Below are 19,785 nucleotides of genomic sequence, written 5' to 3' on the forward strand. Positions count from 1 at the left end.
CTGTCTCTCTGTAATACACACATACAATTAATCAACATAAGTGAAAAGAAGTAAGACCTTTTAAAACAGTGTTTTGGCTCGTGCTGCGGCTCAATATGCTAATCCTTCACCTGTGGTGCCGGCACCCCGGGTTCTAGTCCTGGTTGGGGCGCTGCGTACTAGTCCTGATTGCTCCTCTTCCAGTCTAGCTCTCTGCTGTGGCCCGGGAGGGCAGTGGAGGATGACCCAAGTGCTTGGGTCCCTGCACCCGCGTAGGAGACTGGGAGGAAGTACCCGGCTCCTGGCTTCGGATTGGCGCAGCACCGTCTGTAGTGGCCATTAGGGGAATGAACCAACGGAAGGAAGACCTTTCTCTCTGTCTCTCTCTCACTGTCTGTAACTCTCTGTCTCTCTGTCTAACTCTGCCTGGCAAAAACAAAAAACAAACAAAAAAACAGTGTTTTGTCAATTTCATAACATTCTGTAGTTGTAGAGGATTTAAGTAAAGAGAATAATAGCCTTCTTAGTGTTACCATTTTCCATTCAACAAATTGTAGAACATCTACTGTGTGGCACAGACTTTCAGATCATCATGTCCTGAGTTAAGGTAACGTATATTAACCCAACCTTGAGATACCAGGTGAGACTTCCTGTAGTAGGTGACAAGCAGAGTGAATCCTGAAGGACACTTCTAGGCTGCTGGGGAGAGGGCAGGGAGCAGAGGAAGAACATTGTACCAGATTGAGCACAGCGTTTGCAAACTGGAGACCAGGTGATAAGCTTCTGATCCATCTTACTGAAACAAGAACTGATTGTTCCAGACTCTCAAAGAAGCCTATTACATTTTTTGTTGTTGTTGTTGGCACTTGATAATCTGTGATTGGGAGGTATAGACTCTTTTTTATTTTTATTTCCAGTAAATAGCAGAATGCTTTACCCTAATACCTGTTTGGCTTGGAAAACTGAATAGTGAATACCCTGAAGGTATTTTATTGTTGTAGATATTAGTATCAGTTATTGTCATATGAATTAAACGTTTTATTCCTTCCCTGAAAATTTAAAACCTACATGGTTCAGCTGTCAACTGTTGTTATTTTCTTGTGCTGCCAACAGCTCTCATTCGTAAATCTTTCAGCTCTAAGATTATTTAAGGTTTTATATGCGAAATAGTTCTCATTCTTTTATTTTGCAGATCACCATAGGAAATAACTTTTAGATTAATCATTTTTCACATTAAATTATTTCATCGTAAGTTAACTTTTGAGATCTGTTAAATACTATGCAATCAATACTTGTCTATAGACGTGGGCATTTGGTGCAGTGTTCAGCAACCACTTGTGATGCCCAGGTCCTGTATATGAGCGCCTGAGTTCCTCTTGCCATTCCAGCTTCCTGCTGGTGCATACCTTGGGAGGCGCCAGGTGATGGTTCAAGTACTTGACTTGCTGCCACTCATTTGTTCCCAATTCTTAGTTTTAACCTTGCCCAGCCTTGGCTGTTGTGGTTGTTAGGGTTGTGGGGCTGCAGATGGGAGATTTCTCTGTCTCTCTCTGACTCTCTTTCTCCCTCCCCATCTCTCTCTTTCTCTCTCTCTTGCTGCCTTCAAATAAATTATAATAAAGACAAACAAAAAATATGCACTTGAGTTACTTTCTTTAATAATTTTCGTGTTCTGTAAAGGAGCAATGATACTTTATCAGACTTTGACTCTTGTACCAGCTTGCCGAATGGCCGTGGGCAATTCATTTGACTTTAGAGCAAAGTCTTTCTGCACCTAAATAAAAGGAATTGGGGCCTGCACTGTGGCATAGCGGGTGCAGCTGCTGCCTGCAGTGCCAGTGGCTGCTCCTCTTCCGATCTAGCCCTCTGCTATGGCCTTAGAAAGGAGTGGGAGATGGCCCAAGTCCTTGGCCCCCTGTGCCCTCGAGGCAGACCTAGAAGAAGCTCCTGGCTTCAGATGGGCCCCTTTTGGCCGGGGCAGCCATTTGGGGAGTGAATAGCGGATGGAAAACCTCTCTTTCTCTCTCTCTCTGCCTCTCTGTAACTCTGCCTTTAAAATAAATAAATAAATACATCTTTAGAAATTAATGGAATTAAATAATGTATATGAAGTTTCCTAAAACTATGAAACATTATAATTAATATTATGGAATTTGACTTCTATCACACATTTTATAACCACCAAACAACATCTCCAGGAGGTCAGTTGTCACAGCTTATTCCATAACCTCTTGGCATGTTTTCTGTACCTGAGGCTCATTGGCACGTGCATTACTGAGCAGTGGACTGCCTAAATCATTAGGTACATACATTTCTGTAACCCGAGACTAGACAAGACCTGATGCTTTACAAACACTTCTCGTGTCCTAGGATAAGAAACGGAAGAAGGTAGGAATGGTGTCAGGCTGCTGGCACACCTTTGTTTTCTCAGTGTATTCATGGTTGGAGGATAGGTTCCCATGGGTGCAGAGAGTTAAAATTGTGTTCTCTTCCTAACTCCTTCTAACTGTGTTCACAATGCAGTCAATGAGGTTAGTGGGAATTTCTTATCACAAAATAGTTGAAAGTGCTGCTGGATGAAGTCTTTTCTATCTTCCTGCTTCTGTCTTTCCCTCTGTGTCCATCTCCCCCATTGTGTTCTCTGTTTTTTTCCACATACTCTGTCATTTCTAAGCGTCTGTTTTAAGGCTGACTTCCCTACATTCTTGGTTATTCTTGTATTCCCTTTTCTCTGGTAACGTGATTTAATCCAGCAAATTACTACAGTCATTTTTTTCCTTATCATTTATTCCTTATATTTATGGAAAGTATGTAAGTTGTCTTTTGAATCCAATATAGTAACTAAAAATAGATTATTAAATTGCATTTCCCATATGGTGTGTCTCTGAGTACCATGAAAGTGAGTGCTTACATTAACAATGAGAGTGTAATGTACCATGATATTAGACTGCTTCAACAATGTGTGTCCCAGCCTTTAAGTGCTGCTGTTTGCACCCTTTGGCCTAGTAATTCCCTATCTTAGAAAATGACCTTGATTAATGAGATGACTATGTGCAACATCCTCAATGTCCAGCAATAAAGGAGGATGGTTACATAGACTGTTATAACCACTGAAAATTATAGCATAGAGAAGGTACATAATTTTTAAAATATAAGATTTATATTTATAGTTGATCTTGGTGGGTGGACAGAGATTTAATATCCAAAGATGATGAGTATATAAATTGGCACAATTTTTATAGCAGTATGGCAATATATCCATTTAAAATTCAGATATATTTTGACCGAATAATTATATGTCTAGATTGCCATACTGATAAAATAGAATGTGCTAGAATATATGAAATTATTTTTTAAAGATTTATTTATTTGTAAGACAGAATTAGAGAGAGAGAGAGATCTTCCATCTGCTGAGTGACTTACCAAATGAACTCAGCTCCATGGCCAAAGCCAGGAGCTTCAGTCACATCTCCTAGGTGACAATGGCCCAGGGACTTGGGCCATCTTCTGCTGCTTTCCCAGGCACCTTGGCAGGGAACTGGATCAGAAGTAGAGCAGCCAGAACACAAACCAGCATCCATATGGGATGCTGGTGCTACAGGTGGTGGCTAACCCACTGTGCTGCAGTGCCAGTCGCACAGTGATTTTTTAAGATTTTATTTATTGGAAAGGTAGAGTTACAGGAGGAGTGGCGGGGGGAGGGGGGGAGATCTTCCATCTGTTGGCTTACTCCCCAAAGATGATGTTTGCCAGTTTCATCCATTTTGTTGTAAATGATAGGAACTCTTTTTTTTTTTTTTTTTTTTTTTTGGAATTCTTTTTCTTTTTTAAACCACTGTGTAGTATTTCATGGTGTACATATCCCATAATTTCTTTACCCAGTCTTCAGTTGGTGGACGTTTGGGTTGATTTTGTATCTTAGTTATTGTGGATTGAGCTGCAGTAAACATAGAGGTGCAGATAACTCTTTCATATGCTGATTTCATTTCCCTTGGATAAATTCCCAGGTGTAGGATGGCTGAATCTTGTGGTATATCTATATTCAGATTTCTGAGGTATCTCCATAATGTCTTCCACAGTGGCTGTACCAGTTTACATTACCACCAAGAGTGGATTAAGGTACCTTTTTCCACACATCCTTGCCAGCATTTGTTCTTTCTTGATTAATGTATGAAAGCCATTCTAATGGGCATGAGGGGAAACCTCATTGTGGCTTTGATTTGCATTTCCCTGATGGCTAGTGATCTTGAGCATTTTTTCATGTGTCTATTGGCCATTTGAATTTCCTCTTTTGAAAAATACCTATTTAAGTCCTTTGCTCATTTCTCAACTGGGTTGTTTGTTGTTGAGTTTCTTGAGCTCTTTATAGATTCTGGTTATTATTTATCAGTTGCATAGTTTGCAGATAATTTCTCCCATTCTGTCAGTTACTGCTTCACTTTGCTCACTGTTTCCTTTGCAGTGCAGAAGCTTCTCAATTTGATGTCATCCCATTTGTCAATTTTGGCTTTGATTGTGTCTCTGAGGTCTTTTACAATAACTCTTTGCCTATGCCAATGTCTTCCAGGGTTTCCCCAGTGTTCTCTAATAATTTGATGGTATCAAGTCATAGATATAGGTCTTTAATCCATTTTGAGTGGATTTTTGTGTAAGGTATAAAATATGCATCTTCATACTTGCATATGGAGATCCAGTTTTTTCAGCACCATTTGTTGAAGAGACTGTCCTTGTTCCAGGGATGGATTTTAGCTCATTTGGCAAAGATAAGTTGGCTGTAGATGTGTGGGTTGATTTCTGAAGTTTCTGTTCTGTCCCATTGCTCTATCCATCTGTTTTTGTACCAATACCAGGCTGTTTTGATTATAACTGCCCCATAGTATGCCTTAAAATCTAGTATTGTGATGCCTCTGGCTTTGTTTTTGTCGTTTAAGATTGCTTTAGCTATTTGAGGCCTCCTGTGTTTCCATATATTGAATTTCAGCATCATTTTTCTGTATCTGAAAAGAATGTCCTTGGAATTTTGATTGGTATCACATTTAATCTGTAAACTGCCTTTGGAAATACGGACATTTTGATGATATTGATTCTTCCAATCCTTGAACATGGAAGATTTTTCTATTTTTTTTCATGTCTTCTATTTCTTTCTTTAATGTTTTATAATTCTCATAGAAATCTTTGGTGTCCTTGGTTAAATTCATTCCAAGGCATTTGATTTTTTTGGTAACTATTATGAATGGGATTCATCTTAGAAGTTCTTTCTCAGCTGTGACATTATGTTTACAAGGCTGTTGATTCTTGTGTGTTGATTTTTATATCCTGCCACTTTATCAGACTCTTTTATGAGTTGCAGTGGTATCTTAGTGGAGTTTTTTGGATCCCCTGTATGTAGAATCATGTCATCTGCAAATTGAGATAGTTTGACTTCTTCCTTCCCAATTTTTGTCCTATGATTTCTTTTTCTTGCCTAATGGCTCTGGCTGAAACTTCTAGGATTATCTTGAATAGCAGTGGTAGGAGTGGGCATCCTTGTCTGGTTCTGGATCTCAATGAGAATGCTTCCAACTTTTCCTCATTCAATAGGACGCTAGCCATGGGTTTGTCATAAATTACCTTGATTGTGTTTAGGAATGTTCCTTCTATACTCAGTTTGCTTAGAGTTTTCATCGTGAAAAGGTGTTGTATTTTATCAGATGCTTTCACTGCATCTATGGAGATAATCATATGGTTTTTATTCTTCAGTTTGTTGATGTCATGTATCACATTGATTGATTTCGAATGTTGAACCATCCCAGCATACCAGGGGTAAATCCCACTTGGTCCAGGAGAATGAGCTTTCTGATGTGTTGTTGGATTTGATTGGCTAGAATGTTGTTGAGAATTTTTGAGTATATGTTCATCAGAGAAATTGGTCTGTAGTTCTCTTTCTCTGTTGCATTTTTTCAGCTTTATGAATTAAGGTGATGCTTGCTTTAATAGAAGCAGTTTGGGAGGATTCCCTCCCTTTCAGTTGTTTTTAATAGCTTGAGAAGAATTGTAGTCAGTTCTTCTTTAAATGTCTGGTAGAATTCAGCAGTGAAGCCATCTGGTCCTGGGATTTTCTTTGCTGGGAGTGTCTGTATCTGATTCAATTTCCACCTTGGTTATAGATCTGTTTAGTTTTTTTGTGTGTGTTCGTGACTCAATTTAGTTAGGTTGGATGTGTCCAGGAATCTATCCATTTCTTCTAAGTGTCCTGAGTTGTTGGCATACAGCCCTTTGTAGTAATTTCTGATGGTTCTTTTTATTTTTGTGGTGACTGTTGTTGCATTTCCCTTTTCATCTCTAATTTTACTGATTTGGGTCTTCTCTCTCCCTTTTTTGGTTAGTTAGGCCAAAGGTGTGTCAATTTTGTTTATTTTTTCAAAAAAACAGCTCTTCATTTTGATCTTTCATATTTTTTATTTCATTTTTGTTGATTTCTTCTCTAATTTTAATTATTTCTTTTCTCCTACTGGTTTTGGGTTTGGTTTGCTGTTGTTTTTCTAGGTCCTTGAAATGCATTGGTAGCGCATTTATTTGGTACCTTTCTAATTTCTTGATGTAGGTACCAGTTGCTATAATCTTTCCTCTTAAACACTGCTTTTGCTGTATCGTATGAATTTTGATATGTTGTATTGTCTTTATTCATTTCCATAAATTTTTTAACTTCTCTTTTGATTTCTTCAATAACTCACTGTTCATTCAGGAGCGTGTTGTTCAGTCTCCATGTGTTTGCATGTATTCTAGAGATTTTGTTAATTTCCAACGTCATCCCATTGTGGTCAAAGAAGATGTATGGTATGATTTGATTTTGTTGAATTTGCTGAGACTTGCTTTATGGCCTAGCATGTGATCTGTTGTAGAGAAAGTTACATGGATTGGTGAAAAAAATGTGTATTCCGCGTCTGTAGGATGAAAAGTTCTTTAGATATCCACTAGGTCCATTAAATCTATAGTGTTGATTAAGTCTGTTTCCTTGCTGATTTTCTGTCTGGTTGATCTGTCGATTGCTGAAAGTGGAGTATTAAAGTCCTCCATTACTATTGTAATGGAGTCTGTCTCCCTTTAGATCCATTAACATTTCTTTAAAAAAGCCAGGTGCCCTGTAATTAGGGGCATGTACATTTATAATAGTCACATCTTCCTGTTGAATTGATCCCTTAATCATTACATAGTGCCCTTCTTTGTCTCTTATAACAGTTTTTGTGTTAAAGTCTATTTTGTCTGGTATTAGGATAGCTCCACCAGCTCTTTTTTGGCTTCTGTCAGCATGGAATATCTTTTTCCATCCTTCCCTGTGTGTGTGTGTGTGTGTGTGTGTGTCTTTGTTGGTGAGATGTTTCTTGTAGGCAGCAAATAATGTGTTTTGTTTTTTAATCCATTCTGACAGTATGTATCTTTTAACTGGAGAGTTGAGGCCATTTACATTCAAGGTGACTATTGATACGTAATGACTTTGCCCTGCCATTTTTCCATAAAAATTCCTGTTGTTTACTTTGGGTTTTCTTTGTATTTTCACTGGGGGGTTTTCTGCCTCACCTTTTTTCATAGTGATGACTATGTTTCTGTGTTTCTGTATGCAGCACATCCTTAAGCATCTTTTGTAAGGTTAGACAAGTGGTGACAAATTCTTTAAATTTCTGTTTATTATGGAAGGTCTTTATTTCACCTTCATTCATAGACGAGAGCTTTGCAGGGTATAGTACTCTGGATTGACAGTTTTTTTCTCTTAAAACTTCTTAAGTATTTCACCATTCTCTCCTCGCCTGTAGGGTTTCTGTTGAGAACTCAGCTGTGAGTCTAATCTGGCATTTCTTTCATGCACATTTTAGAATCTTTATGTTTTATTGTGGAGAGTTTGACTACAGTGAGTTGTGGTGAAGATTTTTTTTCTGGTCATGTCTGTTAGAAGTTTTATGTACTTCCTGTACTTGCATGTCCCTTTCTTTTTCCAAATTAGGGAAGTTTCCTGTAATTATTTCACTAAAAAGACCTTCTAATCCATTGTCTCTTTCCATGTCTTCAGGAACTCTTATGACCCATATATTGGGTCATTTAATAGTATCCCATAAATCTCCAACAGTTTTTTAGTTTTCTAATTTCTTTTTTTGTTTGTTTGACTGCAAAATTTCCAGATATCTGTTTTCTAAGTCAGATAGTCATTCTTCTGCCTCACTGATTCTGTTGTTAGGCTTTCCACCAAATTCTTTATTTGATCCATTAAATTCTTCATTTTCATTATTTCTTTTTATTTATTTATTTATTTTTTTAAAATTTTTGACAGGCAGAGTGGACAGTGAGAGAGAGAGACAAAAAGAGAAAGGTCTTCCTTTGCCGTTGGTTCACCCTCCAATGACCCCCACGGCCGGCGCGCTGCAGCCGGCGCACCGTGCTGATCCAAAGCCAGGAGCCAGGTGCTTCTCCTGGTCTCCCGTGTGGGTGCAGGGCCCAAGCACTTGGGCCATCCTCCACTGCACTCCTGGGCCACAGTAGAGAGCTGACCTGGAAGTGGGGCAACCGGGACAGAATCCGGTGCCCCGACCGGGACTAGAATCCAGTGTGCCGGCGCTGTAAGGTGGAGGAATAGCCTATTGAGCCATGGCGCTGGCCCCATTTCCATTATTTCCTTTTGATTTCTCTTTAAAAATATCAGTTTCATGGTTGGTAAGAATTTTCATTCATGTCATGTATGGATTTCTTTAATTCATGGATTTGCTTCTGATTATTTGTAAGTAATCCTATAATCCATTTTTTTAAATCATTTCCAGCATTTCTTCAGTCCCTTCATCTTCACATTCTAGAACTGAAGTGTTATGTTCCTTTTGGGGCATCATGTTGTCTTCTTTATTCTTGTTTCTTGAATTGCTGTATTTATTTTTAATCATTTGTGGAGATATTTGTTGGTTTTTGTTGTTTTTTTTCCGTGTGGTGGCTTTTATCTTTGAACTGTGTCTCTATAGCTTTAGTGGAATGTGTGGTATTTCAGTGTGCTGGGTTTAGCTAGGGAGCTCTGTTTAGTGATCCAGGTTGAGGGGAGTGTCCAAGGTGACACCCAAGTTTGGTGTAGTAAATCTTTTTTTTTTTAATCACATCTCTGTTGGTGGAGTCTCACGCTCACCTCTCCTCCAGGGAGACCGTTGTCTGGGCATTAGCCCCACTGCATACAGTATTCATTTGCACTGCCACAAGAACCACACAAAAGATTTCTACAGTCCTTGGTGTGAGCACAAATCCCACAGCAATGACCCTCACCAGGGAATCAAGGAGCCCCGAGCATGTGGAGTCACCCATAGGAACTACCCAAAGACCCAGCCACACCCTGTGCCCTCCCACGCAACCACAGTGTTTCACAGGCCCAGCACACAAGGCTCCCACAATCAGGAGCACCCAGCCCCTCATCAATTCTCCAAGCCAACTTAGGAGTTTCCTCTTGGATGGTTGTCAAAATGGCACCCACCCCCTCTCTGCTGGTTACAGGACACCATTTCTGGGTGGTCAGGGAGAAACATGCCCCCTTTTGTTCTTCTAGTTTGGCAGGCCATACTCATGTCAGGCTCTTCCCACAGCTTTATTGCCAGTGGCTTGGGCTGCTACAGTCTGGTCTCACCTCACTCTCCAGAGCTGATCCTGAGGCTGCTGCTGGGGTTCTGAGTTGTGCACACCTACACCCTCTGCGTAGATCCACAGTGTCCCTCTAATTTGCGTGGCATTTCCTCTGCAGTTTTCTCCCTAATGCTTACCTGAAATTGCAGTCTCTCCACTTTTTTTTTTTTTAAGCTCTCTTCCCCTAGACCAGAGCAGTGAGTTCCTATTCCTCCAGCTTGATTTTGTTAGATACCAAATAGTTTCTCTTTTAGCAATCTGTAGGAAATAATCAAGACTTTTGACAGTTGTAAAATGAAGATAAGTTTGTCTTTATGTAATTGCAAAATAATATTAGGCTATATCTAACAATAGAGAGTTGATGAAATAAATTACATATTCTGTCAGTGGAGAATGAAGCAGCATTTCTAATCCTCACTGTAGATGACTCTGATGGTATCATCCTCTTCGACACACAAGTACGTGCACGTATGGGGTGGGGAAGAGGACACTAAAAGGTGAACTATTTTTCCCTGTGTGTGTAGCTACAGATGACTTTTAAAGTTTTTCCCTCAATCAGTATAATTATGTTTATAATATAAATAAAAACTATGGCATTTTTTAATTTAAAAAATTAACAAAATGTTTATAAAAGGAAGATATATGCCAAAATTTTATACAGTAACTGTTTTCAAGTGGTAGGATTAAAGGTAATTTTTTATACTTTTTATGTCTTTTCTATATTTTCTTTAATGAGGAAATGAATACACTAACTTTTTATTTAGAAACAATGATTTTGTATTTTAGCTTTTTTTTTTTTTTTTTTATTTTTTATTTTTGACAGGCAGAGTGGACAGTGAGAGAGAGAGACAGAGAGAAAGGTCTTCCTTTTTGCCGTTGGTTCACCCTCCAATGGCCACCACAGCCTGCGTGCTGCGGCCAGCACACCGCGCTGATCTGAAGGCAGAAGCCAGGTGCTTCTCCTGGTCTCCCATGGGGTGCAGGGCCCAAGCACCTGGGCCATCCTCCACTGCACTCCCGGGCCACAGCAGAGAGCTGGCTTGGAAGAGGGGCAACCGGGACAGAATCCGGCGCCCCGACCGGGACTAGAACCCGGTGTGCCGGCGCCGCTAGGCGGAGGATTAGCCTAGTGAGCCGCGGCGCCGGCGTATTTTAGCTTTGTTAGAAGCATTGTTGATGAGCATTTAACATAGTGCTAAGTAGTTTATGTATCGTTAACAAACTTCAAAAATTTTGTATTTTCACTTTTAGGCCAGAAATGTACATACAGGAGAGTTGGCTGCAGTAAAAATCATCAAACTGGAGCCTGGTATGTATTAAAATCCTAAAGACAAATTTTGAACCCTTTCTTCCATGGTTTGTAAGCATAAGACTTAAAAAAAATTTCTATATTTCCTTTCTTGTTTCCTTTCTTCCCAAAATAAGTCTTTTTATGAGTTTTGTCAAGTCAGTACAATATCTCCAATTTGGTTACGTTGAATTCTGTGGAAGGTGAATATTAAAGGCAAGTTTGATGTGACAGTTTTGTTGCCAAGTACAATTTAAAATGTACACATTCAAAAATTAGGAGGTGCATTGACTGACTACTAATTTTCTTGTAAGAATAATAGGAACATTTCAGGATATTTTGATTAGGAAAATATTCATTGGTTTTTGGGGGTGTATTCAGATAATATTGGGGATAATATTTTGTATGTTTGTTCCCTTGCTGGTTGATTTAGATTTAATAAATAACAGTCTTAACTTCATATTTCATTAACACCTGTCTGTCAGTGATTGAAAACACACTGAGCAATTTGCTTTGAAAACTGAACTGTATAAAACCTGAAATAATTGTATGATTTTTGATAGAATGAAAGTTTCTAATAAAACCAGTAGTAGTTTTTGACCAGGTAGGTGACTATTTAGAATCATCTGTTGATTCACATATCAAGACATGGGGAGTAATTTTGTGACTGTAATTATGCCAGTTTGTTAATTTAAGCAGTTAAAATGTTTTTATAATTCAGTAATTAGATCATTACATGCAAGATGATATTACTCAGGTAGCATGTACTAGAACACTAAAAATAAGCTTTCAAGGGCAGGCCTTTGGCCTAGCAGTTAAGACACCTGGTTTCAATACCTGTGTCCTGCTCCCAACTATAGCTTCTTGCTAATGCAGACCTTGGGAGATAGCTCCAATTACTGGGTTCCTGAAACCCAAGGGAGACCTTGATTGAGTTCCCAGCTCCATTCTCCAGCCCTTGCAGGCAGGCTTTTGGGGAATGAACCAGTAAATTGGAGCATGCCCACTCTGTGTTTCTCCCTCCCTCTTTCTGGAATACATTTTTTAAAAAATAAAACCCTTTCACATATGATACTGTATCTTTTTCTCCTGGTAGGTAGAAGTTGTTAATAATAGTATTTAACAGTTTTGTTACTAAGTTCCACCAGTGTGTATATAATGATCTCCAGAATGTCACTGACACAAATAGAAGGGACTATAACAAAATCATACACACATGTGCCTCTCCTTGGGGAGTTCAGGGGGTGGCTGTAGTCCAGATGCTGGGCTGGATCTCAGAGGAGACAAAGGTGTTTATTCTTTTTCTGCCTTCAGTGTGCACTGGGTTTGAAAAACACAGTTGTACTTATTTGACTTGAGGATATGACTTTTAGTTATCATACATATCTTGAATTAATTAATTTTTTAAATCCTGCAATTTTAACTTGTCAGTAAGCTGTATATTATTAGAACAATATACGAAGGCAATTCTGTCAAAAAAGAAAAATGTATCATGTATATGATATTACTTAACATATAAGGATTAAGTGTTGCATTCCTAAGAGCCTTTGAAAGGATAGAATTTCTTATTACCTTATTTGTAAAACCTACTGATTTTATGTTAGTAGAGGTTACTCATAACTAAAGATTGAGTAATGGTTAAACTGCCCCAGAGGCACCAGCCTGTTGACTCAGCTTCATAAATGCACGTGGCCAGTAGACACCCAGCTAGCGCCCTCCCTACCACTAAGATACCCAAGATCAAGGTCAGCTTGGCCAAAGGGGTAGCGAGGAAGGGCCTAAAAGGGGATTGGCAAGATTGTTGGCTAAGCCTGCTCCTGCCTGAGCTGAAACAAAGCCAGAAAAGACAGCTAGGAAGGATAAGTCTTTGGACAATAAAGTGCAAACAAAAGGGAAGAAAGGAGAGAGGGAAAACTGGCCAAGGTGTCTCACCAAGAAACTGAAGATTTGCCTGAAGAAAGTGGAGAATCTAAAAATGAGGAGAGGCCAGCCTCCAATGAAGTGGCAGAGAAAGAAGCTGAGTCTGATTAACATCATACACCATATCTTATCAGTGTCTCTGCCTACTTGCACAGTCCAGAGGAATATTTTTATCAACTATTTTGTAAATGCAAATTTGTAGTAGCCCTAGAAACATTTTTTTCTTGCAGAATTATTTATTTGAACAGCAGAGTTACAGAGAGGCAGAGGCAGAGAGAGAGGGAGAAGTCTTCCATCCACTGGTTCACTCTCCAGATGGCCACGATGGCCAGAGCTGCGCCTTTCTGAAGCCAGGAGCTTCTTCCAGATCTCCCACCTGGATGCAGGGGCCCAAGGATTTGGGCCATCCTCTGCTGCTTTCCCAGGCACATGAGCAGGGAGCTGGATCGGACATAGAGCAGCCAGGTCTTGAACTAGCGCCCATATGGAATGCTGGCATCACAGGCAGAGACTTAACCTGCCACACCACAACACCGGCCCCCTAGACTTAGTTTTATGATAAATGGATTCAGTGCCCACTATTGGTCTTTTTATGCCTTCTTACTTATTTTGTGTCCAGTATCAAAAGATGAATGATATCAAATAGATTTTCCTATAAGTATTAGGAATAGTATAATTTTTTTTTTTTTTTTTTAATTTGGAGGACAGAGGGAGATCTTCATTCTGCTGGTTCACTTCCCAATAGCCTACAGTAGCTGAGGCTGAGCCAGACTGAAGTCTGCAGCCCAGAACTCAGTGAGTGGCAGGAACCCGAGTACTTGAACCTAGTATCTCTCAGGGTGCATATTAGCAGGAAGCTGGATTTGGGACCAGAGCCAGAACTCAAACTTAGGTAGGTCAGTATGGGATGTGGGCTTCCCAAGCAGCATCTTCATAATAATATAATTTGAATCCACAGATTGACTTGTCTTCCCAAACCTGCTCTTCCTTCTGCCTTACCACATTTGATGAGCAGTTAGCCAAGCCAAAAATCTGGGCATTACCCATGATTTCTTCTTTTAGTTGACAGAGTCAGTCTGTCAGCACATTCCTTCAGCTTCACCTCCAAAGCATACCGGGAATCCATCTCTTTCTTTTTCTTGCCATCTCCACCCTCCTGGTCTCCCTGTTTCCCCGTCTACACCTCCCATTTCCTACCATCTTGTTTCCATAAAGCCCTGGAGTGAACCTTTTAAAACAAAGCAGGTCATGCTCTCTGCTGCTTAAATCCTCTGTTGAGCTTCCCAGTCCATTTAGAATCACATTCAGACTTTCAGCCTTAATTATGAAAAGCCCTTCATGATGTGCTGTATTTTCTTTTTATTTAAAAACAGCTCAGTATGAAACTAATCCTTTCAGTTTGCCTGAAGTGCTGTTTTTCATGAGCTTTGCTCAGAAGGCTCCTGGTCATTCACTTCACAGCTTAAACATCGTGTCCTAAGAGAGACCACCTTAAATAGCCACCCAAGCCCCTGTTATTTTAGATCTTTGCCTAGGACATGTGGCTGCCTGATACTTGATTTATGTATATATTTATCTGTTTGTCCTTCTTCCCTAGAATGATCCATGAGAGTTGTGATTTTAGGTCTTTGCTGTTGTATTGTAGCCCCTGGGATGTTAGGAGGGGACTTTAAGAATGTTCATTGAACCTTATTCTCAATTTGATTTTTCTACAAATTATTATTTGTATTATTCCATGTAAGGACATTACACATGCCTTTCTGTTGCTTTTGAATAAGAATGGCCACTTGACTATGTACAGAATGATTGTATTACATATTCTTTTCCTATCCTCAAAAAAATCTACATTTTTTTCCCTAGAATGTTACTGAATACAACTGTTAGACCTGATTTTTTTTTTTCTCCTTGTAGAAGCCTTGTTGCTTCTGCATGAATGTAGCAGGAGCTAGTAATTTTTTCCTTGTCACTGAAATAAATAAATTCAACAGAATATATCTTGGTCTTGATCATTTTCACAGGTTTTTCCCTCTGAAAATACTGAGCTTTTTTTCATATGTATTTTTGGTTCTTTCTCTACTTCAAGAAATTTTCTTTTATGATTCCTGATTTTTAAAAGTTCAGTACTTTGGGGATACCAGTTGTTCCTGTTAGCTCTCTGTTACTTTATATGTGTCTTTTTTCTCTCTAGACGTGTTTAGCTATCCTCTCCACTGTGCATGATTTTTTAAATCTGCCTTCAGATCAGTGGCTAACTTGTCGCCAATGCTTCTGTTCCTTCTTGTTTCTGATGCTTATGTTGGTTCTATGCAAGTATTATTTTCTTTTCAATTTTTTCCCTCTTAAATCTCCAGGCATTCTTTTAATTTCATTTTATTGCGTTATTTTTTTATGCCCTTCTTGTTTATTTTCATTTCCTTGAGAATTTGAAGCACTGTTATCTAAAATTTTCTTTAAAAATAAGCTCTCCTTGTTTTTTGCATCTTGAATTTACTTTTTTTTTTTTTGCTATAAAATTTTTTGTGAGTGATCAGTAGTTTTTTATCATTGTCATGGTGTTTAGCAAAGTATATGTCGTTCTTCACATGTTTGTAAGAGACTTAAAGGAATTTTTAAGTCAAAAAATATAATGATATGCCAATGAATTCTCTCTGCATTCAGTTTAGGTACTTTAAATCTGTAGACAGCTGTATTTCAAAAATGGATTCTTAACTGTATTCAACAGCTAAAAAGAAAAACTTGCACTAAGGCCAGGATAATACAGAAGTGCTTCCTTGTATTGATTTAATAGAGGAGCTGGTTGAGAATTATATTTAGACATGAAAAGATAATTACTTGCCAGTATGACTTAAAAAAAACTTCTGACCGTTAAAACATCAGCAAGATTTTTTTTTAAAGTAAATGAAATCCCAGCTGTACACTTAATTGTACATTCCATCCCCCCAGTTAAAAATAGGATATGAAATGTACAGTAATTTTAGAGGTCTAAATGTTATTACAGATTTACTGACTTACCACTGGCTATGTATTTTTGTAACATAGTCAAAATTTTAGTGAAATAAATTTCTTTTGAGGTTCTTCCTAATACTCATAAAATGCTTAAGTAAACCTTAGAGTGAAAAGTAAAAACAGATTAGCACACAGAATTTATTTTAATTAGCCACAAAAATAATTGTAAAAGAAAATGAAGCAGGCATTCCTTACTATGCCCTATGTTCTTATTGGTCTTTGTATACACAGGCAAATTATTGTTTTCAGAAATGATTTAACCATTTCTCTCTCATTTTTGCAGTAGATATTTATTAAACATAGAAACTTACAAAAGGTGATATTCAACAGAGTTTGACTTACCAGTGATTGGCATTGAAAATAATATCATTTTCCATTTCTTTGGTAAGGCATCAGGAATACTCAGAAAATGCCTTAGATACGGTGACTCATGCCTCCCTGTTTTCTTGTCTTAGGTCTGAATTTCAGCCTGCCATCTAAGTCATTTCACATGTGCTCATTTTGCTCAACTTAGCTAGTGGTGCTGTGCACCAGAGTAGGAACAGAATCCCTGGGAAAGTCAACCATCTAATCTTATTTTCCCTTCTCTTTTCTCCTCTTCTCTGATTCGCACCCCTCCCCCCCTTCTTTTTTTGGAAGGAAACTGCATGATAGTATTTTAAACTGATGTCAGTTACAGCTTGTTGAAAACTGTGAGCTTTGCTTACAGGAATGGAATCACTCCCTGGGGTGATAAATGCAATATAATTTTGTTCTCTGCCTTGTTTTTTAATATGCTAAATTGGAAATCTTCATAAAATAGCCCAATGTTTTAAATAGAATATAGCCGGCGCTGCAGCTCACTAGGCTAATCCTTCGCCTTGCGGCGCCGGCACACCGGGTTCTAGTCCCGGTCGGGGCGCTGGATTCTGTCCCGGTTGCCCCTCTTCCAGGCCAGTTCTCTGCTGTGGCCAGGGAGTGCAGTGGAGGATGGCCCAAGTACTTGGGCCCTGCACCCCATGGGAGACCAGGAGAAGCACCTGGCACCTGGCTCCTGCCATCGGATCAGCGCGGTGCGCCGGCCGCAGCGCACTGGCAGTGGCAGCCATTGGAGGGTGAACCAACGGCAAAGAAAGACCTTTCTCTCTCTCTCTCCCTCTCACTGTCCACTCTGCCTGTCAAAAAAATATAAATAAATAAATAATAGACTATGAATAGAATAATAAATTAAGGGTACTTTCTTAATTTAGAGAGTTTTCAAGATTGGTAGGAAAAGTAAACTTCTGTGCTTTCAGAAAATACTTCATCCTATTTCCTAGAAGTGTAACCCAGAAAAAGTAGAGTAAATTTTAAAAGTACAAAGATTTAAATGGTTATTCATTTGCCCAGTGAATATTCTTAAGAGAAATCCCAAGGGAAGGGCTTTGTCCAAATAGAACAGGGTCTCTGATATTCTGCTTAAGTGGTGTGATCTTGCTTTGCAGAAATTCTGTTTAAAAATTTAACAACTTGGAATTTTAAAAATGATCTTGAAAATGAACTGTTTTGTGCCATACTGTCACATTTCAAGACTGAATTGATGGCAGGTGTTAATTTGAGGACACAAATGGCCACCAAAAATATTATTTTATTGGTTTTAAGTAATGTAGAAATTTTGTGATATTTGTAATGCTAAGGTACTTTGATTTCTCCCATTTGCTTCTGAATGCAAGAGAAAATTGAAATGGTTATACTTTTTGTTATTATAGTAACAAAAATTAATCTTAGGTATCAGATTCTAAAACTGGTGTTCAGTCTCAGATTCTGAATTTGTTAATTTTAAACTGATAGGGATTTTCTCTCTAGGTGGATTTTCACAACCTAAGATGGGCCCCCAATAGAAAGTGTATTGTTAGAAATGACTATTCTGTCTGTCAGTGTGCTTACATTCATTTGCTCAGTGGGGAAAATAATCATATTTCCTTATTATCAACCAAAACAATCAGACTATTAAATTGCCACCATTGTGTCATTATATTTTTCATGGGTATGTGAAAACTGACAAAATATTTAGTATTAGGTTGTTTAGGACAGGTGTTATGGCATAGAGGGTAAAGCTGTTGCCTGCAATGCTGGCATCCCATACAGACACCATTTCACGTACTGGCTGCTCCACTCCAGTCCAGCTCCCTGCTAATGGCCTGGAAAAAGGAGCAGAAGATGGCCCAAGTGCTTGGACCTCTGCCAACCATGTGGGAGGCCCAGAAGAAGCCCCTGGCTCCTGATTCCACCTGGCCCACCCCCAGCCATCTAGGGAGTGAACCAGCATTTGGAAGATAATCTCTCTCTCTAACTCTGACATTCAAATAAATAAACCTCTAAAGAAATATATGTATGGCATATCTAAAATATGTAAAGCTTTGTTGTGACTCTGAATTGAAAGAGTTAGAAATACAAAATATATAAAATATCTGCTTTAAGCACGAAGATTTTATTTATTTACCTGAGACAATATTTTTCTTTTTTTAGTTTTTCTTTCTTGACCTTGAGTGATTTTCTTTGATTTTTGAGTAAAAGTCAGTCTATCTGAACACAACTGATTTTAAACCTGAAGTTGCTTTTCGTAAGACCACTGAACAATAATATCTAATCAAACATATTTTATAATGATGTCCTAACAAAGAGCATTTGATGTGTCTGTCTTGATCTCTGACATGCAGTAGTCTTGCTGTTGTATTTATTCCACGTTTGTGTGCTAAGTGCTATATGTTCATTCCCAGCAGAGGGAACTACAAAAGCAGAAACGGGGAGCCTGAGAATCTGTTAGAAAAATGACTGCCAATTTGATATGGCTAAAATATACAGTGTTTGGGAAAGTAGTAGAAAAGAAAGTTAAATAGGTGAAATGAATACGGATGCTGCTTAATAAATGAAACTGTGGCTTAGAAGGGTTAAATACCCAAAATCCGGTGAAGGTCTAAAGTTTTGAAATCAAATATGGCTCAGGTGCTTTTATGTGCCTTTGTGTAACACACTTGCAATAATTTTATTAATTCATAAACGCTTTTTACTGAGGTAAACACTTTTTTCACATAAGTTGGAGTTTGAGAGGCAGTATTTTCATAATAAAAACAAAATCCCAGGCCGGCGCCACGGCTCAGTAGGCTAATCCTCTGCCTGCGGCGCCGGCACACCGGGTTCTAGTCCCAGTCGGGGCGCTGGATTCTGTCCCGGTTGCCCCTCTTCCAGGCCAGCTCTCTGCTGTGGCCCGGGAGTGCAGTGGAAGACGGCCCAAGTTTTTGGGCCCTGCACCCACCACCCACATGGGAGACCAGGAGAGGCACCTGGCTCCTGCCTTCAGATCAGCGCTGTGTGCTGGCCGCAGTGCGCCACCCATGGCAGCCATTGGAGGGTGAACCAACGGCAAAGGAAGACCTTTCTCTCTGTCTCTCTCACTGTCCACTCTGCCTGTTTAAAAAAAAAAAAAAAATCCCAATCAGTGACCAATAGATTATTTTAACATAACTTTTCTAGTTAAATAAGTAGATTTGTGATAGAAAGGTTTGGAAGGGACGTGTTTTTTTTTTTTTTTTTTTTTTTTTTTGTTTTGTTTTGTTGACAGGCAGAATGGACAGAGAGAGAGACAGAGAGAAAAGTCTTCCTTTGCCGTTGGTTCACCCCCCAATGGCCGCTGCGGCCGGCACACCGCGCTGATCCAAAGCCAGGAGCCAGGTGCTTCCTCCTGGTCTCCCATGCAGGTGCAGGGCCCAAGGACTTGGGCCATCCTCCACTGCCCTCCCGGGCCACAGCAGAGAGCTGGCCTGGAAGAGGAGCAACCGGGACAGAATCTGGCGCCCCCACCGGGACTAGAACCTAGGGTGCCGACGCCGCAGCTGGAGGATTAGCCTAGTGATCCACAGCGCCGGCTGACAGTTTTGTTTTTTTTTTTTTTTTATGATTTATTTATTTATTTGAAAGAGTTACACAGAGAGGAGAGAGAGGGGTGGAGGAGG

At 39.3% G+C, this 19,785-nt stretch overlaps 1 protein-coding gene across 4 annotated transcripts in view; it reads left to right on the forward strand.

Moving 5' to 3' along the window:
- The window catches only part of MAP4K5 (mitogen-activated protein kinase kinase kinase kinase 5), a 119,061-nt gene that overhangs the window by 20,380 nt on the left and 78,896 nt on the right, over positions 1 to 19,785 (forward strand). For 2 of the 4 annotated variants that reach the window (XM_051822833.2, XM_051822832.2), the window contains exon 3: positions 10,852 to 10,909. The exons of the other annotated variants lie outside the window; for them this stretch is intronic. In XM_051822833.2, the coding sequence (XP_051678793.1) occupies positions 10,852 to 10,909 (58 nt within the window). The remainder of the gene's footprint in view (positions 1 to 10,851; positions 10,910 to 19,785) is intronic. 4 annotated transcript variants of the gene reach the window in all.

This window comes from Oryctolagus cuniculus, chromosome 12 (genome assembly GCF_964237555.1).
Source record: "Oryctolagus cuniculus chromosome 12, mOryCun1.1, whole genome shotgun sequence".
NCBI classification, from domain to species: domain Eukaryota; kingdom Metazoa; phylum Chordata; class Mammalia; order Lagomorpha; family Leporidae; genus Oryctolagus; species Oryctolagus cuniculus.